The sequence below is a fragment of the Meleagris gallopavo genome, unplaced genomic scaffold, assembly GCF_000146605.3.
Source record: "Meleagris gallopavo isolate NT-WF06-2002-E0010 breed Aviagen turkey brand Nicholas breeding stock unplaced genomic scaffold, Turkey_5.1 ChrUn_random_7180001952534, whole genome shotgun sequence".
NCBI lineage: Eukaryota > Metazoa > Chordata > Aves > Galliformes > Phasianidae > Meleagris > Meleagris gallopavo.
Window position 1 is genome coordinate 1 of NW_011213639.1, and position 4,948 is coordinate 4,948.

General features: G+C 42.9%; 1 protein-coding gene across 1 annotated transcript; it reads left to right on the top strand.

The window, feature by feature from the left end:
* The first annotated feature begins 464 nt into the window (after nt 1-464).
* LOC104916977 (trypsin I-P1) lies at nt 465-4,316 on the top strand. Its single transcript, XM_010728045.2, has 5 exons — nt 465-565; nt 1,273-1,438; nt 1,982-2,235; nt 2,878-3,014; nt 4,062-4,316. Exons 1-5 carry the CDS (start codon nt 526-528, stop codon nt 4,209-4,211), a joined length of 747 nt encoding a protein of 248 aa, XP_010726347.1. The 5' UTR covers nt 465-525; the 3' UTR covers nt 4,212-4,316.
* Nucleotides 4,317-4,948: the final 632 nt, after the last annotated feature.

Consider the following 4,948-nt stretch of genomic DNA (forward strand, 5'->3'; position numbering starts at 1 on the left):
TGAGATCTCTTATGAATATTTGCTTTGAAAAAACATTATACCATACAGACAGAAAGAAGCATACAGCTGAAGAAAAGGAATTTTTAAATAAACTTCAGAAATTGATAGAAATGATGTATTCTTTTAGAATATGTAAAATATCTTTCCATCCACTACATACAGTGTTCAGCTCCTGGATAAAGCCTGCTTTCTTGAAAATGACAAGAGCAGAGGCATCTCAAAGGGTTACTATGAGCAATTGCTACAAGGAAACACTCATCTGCCAAAACGCAAACATCTCTTTAATTATTTCAAAGAAAAACTTTCAAAGATAACTCTATATCTTATGAAAGGCTTATGATTAACTGTTATGTTATTTGTAACTACTATCAGTACCTTCTAATGCCTACATTTGGATCTTCAAGTTTTCCACTGTTTTTTTCCCTGGAAAAAACCTTGGGTTAAAGATAAGCCCTGTCAGAAAATATATTTCTAGCAGCTCATGCTGCCAGTCCACCAGTCTGGGATCAAGGCTGTGTCACGATCATGAAATACTTACTGTTTGTCACCTTTGTGGGTGTGGCTGGTGAGTGTATTTTCACTTCTACTTGTAGATTTAAAATGAAGCTTATTTCTGAGGAAACCTGTAGCATGGTCTGTCACGAGAAAGTGAACTCGAGTTTACATTTGCAGAAGGCTTAAGGCAGAATGCTTCTGCTTCTTTTGACTACTAACTATCCATCCAGAACAACTCATTTCACAAGACGTGAATGCCATCATGGTTCTTGACCTGGGAACACTAAACTGCTTACACAGGTTAAGAAAAAAGAAAAAGACTGTATAAATTCATGACTCTTCCACTGAAAAGGAATGACAAAGTACCTCTTACCAGGAAGCCCTGAAGCTACTGCAAATTCTTTGATTATGGGAGAGTGCTCCGAGGAAATATCACTGCAGTCTTGCGTTGTACTTTCGTTGTCTGCTATTGACTGCTACGACAGACTAGACCTTGGGACAGACAAACCTTTAATCTTATCCATTCTGAACATTTCTATACTATTAAGCTCATCTGGAAATAGCATCCAGGGCTTTAAACACAAACAGATGGGCTGCCAACCTAAATTCACTCAGCTTATTTTAGGGAGAAGCAAACAAAAGCGTGTTAGAGTTGACCATAACTGCTACTGCGCATTTTTTCAGAACCAGAACCTATATGCAAGATGTTTCATTCAGTCATAGGGCCAGAGAGTTCCCTATGCCGGATGTTAACAGATGCTCTCTCTTATTCTGCAGTTGCCTTCCCCATCAGCGATGGGGATGACGACAAGATTGTGGGAGGCTACAGCTGTGCAAGGAACGCTGTACCCTACCAGGTGTCTCTGAATTCTGGATATCACTTCTGTGGAGGTTCTCTCATCAGCAGCCAATGGGTGCTGTCAGCGGCTCACTGCTACAAGTCGTGAGTGGAAAGAAATCTATTCCATAATCCACCTCTTTTCTCCAGTTCACTTTTAACAGGAACGTAGGGCTATGAGATCCAAATAGATAAATAACTCAGTTCTCACAGAAGAGAGCTGAAGAATGAGTGGGTCATTCAGAAAGGTGAGCTGATGCATCACAAGTGGTTTTCCCCTTCTGCAAATGCTTTTCTGAATGCAGATTACTTTCTGAAATGACAACATGGTTACCTAGCAAGTTACGCGCGTGGTTGCTTAGAAGCTGCAATCGTTTGTTAAAACTTAATTACAGTAGAATAGGAAGAGGAACGATCTCACGGTGATACCAGTTTGTCTTCCAGGACGTTTGTACTGGCCGCTAAACAATCCTTCCTAAATTCACCACCCGTACCGGAAAGAAGATCTCAGTGTAGATCCCTAGAATCCGTTGCAGGACAAGAAAAGTACCCAGCATGAAAGGAGTTAATACATACAGTGACAGGCAGCTTTCTCATAATCACAGTGTCAGCGGCAGTGAAGTAAGTGACATTCCCTCTTTTTTCCAGTTCCATTCAAGTGAAGCTTGGGGAATACAACCTGGCAGTCCAAGACGGCAACGAGCAGACCATCAGTTCATCTAAAGTCATCCGCCACTCTGGCTACAATGCCAACACACTGAACAACGATATCATGCTCATCAAACTTTCCAAAGCAGCCACGCTCAACTCCTATGTCAACACTGTTCCTCTGCCTACCAGCTGTGTGTCTGCTGGAACAACATGCCTGATCTCCGGATGGGGCAACACACTCAGCAGTGGCAGTAAGTGCTGGGTGGGGACGTACAGCATCCTGAGGACCCTGGAGATGGTCTAAGATCTCCCCATTAAGTCCAAACAGTACAGGGTAAAGAACAGAGAAGTGCCGCACAGCAAGCGTTCTTTTTGAAGAATGATTTTAAAAGATCAGCCCATGTAGCACAACAATATTTAACCGCTGCTCTGATGGCAAGACTTTAAGATTTTTAATCTTGTTCTATTCTGAGAGGATGGAATCATTTAAGTCATTCCAGTGCCCTTCACTAAGACGTCCACTTCGCTCTGCTCTTTTCCACCGGTGGTCAGAAGCATAGGGGGAGACCAGTGTCTAATTCTCTGACCAAAACAAACCTGCACCAGAGCAGAAGGTACTTTGCCTGAGACCCAAGATTTCTTCATCGTATGTACTGTAAGCTGAGTTCTTAGTTCTAAATCTACCAGCTGAGGACTTTCTAGATGCAGGGTAGAACAGAGGGCCCGGGACTAGAATCTGTTTCATCTAAACAAAGAGAATTACAGCACAGAAGAAAAATGAGGACTGCTAAAACAGGGTGTCCAGCCATGACTTTTCTGTTAAGAACAACGTTTTCCCCGGGCTCTGGAATTAAATCACATATGCCATCAATAATTCCTCCGTTTTCTTGTAGCTCTGTATCCAGATATCGTGCAGTGTCTGAATGCCCCTGTACTCTCCTCAAGCCAGTGCAGCAGTGCTTACCCTGGTCAAATTACTAGCAACATGATATGTGTCGGATACCTGACTGGAGGGAAAGACTCCTGCCAGGTAAAACAGCTGTCTCTCCTATCTGTACCTTTCCTGTCTTCTCCTAGTAGATGTCTTCTCCTAGTAGAGGATGATATCATGTCAGAAATACTCAAGGCATGTTTGAAACCATTCTCTATAACTAGCTCTAAAGTCTTAGTGCAGGGGTTACTTACTGAGTAGATACAGCAATTGTACAGCTCAATACAAAGGGAAAGGTGAGATGACAAAAACAGGCACAATAGAGAATTTGCTATGAAGGGAGGGAAAAAGATTGCTCACGCACATCTGAAGATTCTAGGTTTACAAGGGAAAGCCCCACCAAGGCAGAATCGCCAGGAAAAGACCCTCCCCCAGTGGCCGTCAGCCCTTAAATGAGGTCTAAGAGAGGCGCAGCCAGGCTCCATCCCTTCCAGTTGCACAGGTGAATTGCCTTCACCTGTGCTTCCAGGGCTGACCGGGTCCTTTCCCCAGGTGCTCAATCAGTGCTTCAACAATTTCCATACAGCTGGCAATTTTCGCACTCATTTGATCCCTACTTATTTATTTATCTATTTATTTATTTAAGATATGGAATACCTCTGCCCTAATTCTCCATGTGCAGAGTATGCTAGCTCTTGCGCTTTGGGCTATTGAAAATGGACAAGTGCTGCACCAGAGAATAAGCAATAATCGCAGAGGCTATAGCCTAGGATGCAAATGTTAGTATTGGATTCAATGAGAATAAAGCATCACTGTACCAGTATCCAGGAAATGTGGAAAATGAATACACTTGGCAATTGCTCTGCATGCTGTATTTGCCCAGCTCTGTGGAAAAGGTTTGCAGAGTAATGTGCAAGAAAAGTTTCCTGAGCATCTGCCAAGATCTGCACCCATGAAAACTGAGTGACTTACCACTATCTGTGATGCCTTAAAAGTACGGCATGTTAGCACCAGGTGTAGAATTGTAGGCAGAAATTGTCTTTGTGAGAAAAAGTCTCTCTCTAGAATCTCAGTGGTTTCTGGGAAATATGGCTTACTGCTGAAGCTGATAACATTTGCTGAGCATCTCTATCTTGATCTGTACAGGGGGATTCCGGTGGTCCAGTAGTCTGCAATGGTCAGCTGCAGGGTATTGTCTCCTGGGGTATTGGATGTGCACAAAAAGGTTATCCCGGTGTTTACACTAAGGTTTGCAATTATGTTTCCTGGATTCAATCGACTATAGCTTCCAACTGAAACACACTCATTTTACGTGACCTGCTTTCCCTCCTCCTCATTTCCTTCTGCTTGGGAACTGGATGTACAAAACTTAACCAAAAATAAACATTTTCAGGCAGCCCATCTTTGTGCAGAGTTCCTCTGGTTACTTCCACGGGATATCACATGGGGAACACAGACAACTAATATCACTACCTACCTACCTACCTACCCTATCTATCTATCTAATATTTGTAGTGTATCTCAACTAGAAGAATCTTGGAACACTTTTTAGCCTCCACTTCAGGAGTCCTTCAGTCAGTTATGCACAAGCATTGTGGAGTAGGACATATTTTCTGTTTAAAATCAGAAAGTCAAATGCTACACATCTACATAAAACAGATGAAAGGCTGTGGGGAACTACAGAGGCAGCATACCTTCTGTTACAGAAAACAGCTGGCAGCAAAACAAACACTCCCAATCACCCCCAACCCACAGGCATATGACTGAACATTTCCAACTGCAAAATCACTGGAAGCTCTGCCTGGGGAATGAAGGCAAGCTCTTGCTAGGGCTTGTTCTCTTAACGTACCAGCACTGTGACCTACCAAGGCTATTTTACTAAATTGCTGGGACTACTGTCCACAGCATTTTGCTCCTTGGACATGCTGGACTTTCTTAATTTTCCTGGAACAGTCAAAAGAACAGAGATGTTTTGGAGATCTGGTTTTAAATTCCTCTTGCCCCAATCAGACCCGAGAGAGAGAGTCCATGAA

What these genes read in the sequence shown, in the direction of transcription:
- LOC104916977 (XM_010728045.2), top strand. Translation starts at nt 526, where the DNA reads ATGAAATACTTACTGTTTGTCACCTTTGTGGGTGTGGCTG. An exon ending in CACCTTTGTGGGTGTGGCTG is followed by an intron (nt 566 to 1,272) that starts GTGAGTGTATTT and finishes CTTATTCTGCAG; the next exon opens with TTGCCTTCCCCATCAGCGAT. An exon ending in GCGGCTCACTGCTACAAGTC is followed by an intron (nt 1,439 to 1,981) that starts GTGAGTGGAAAG and finishes TCTTTTTTCCAG; the next exon opens with TTCCATTCAAGTGAAGCTTG.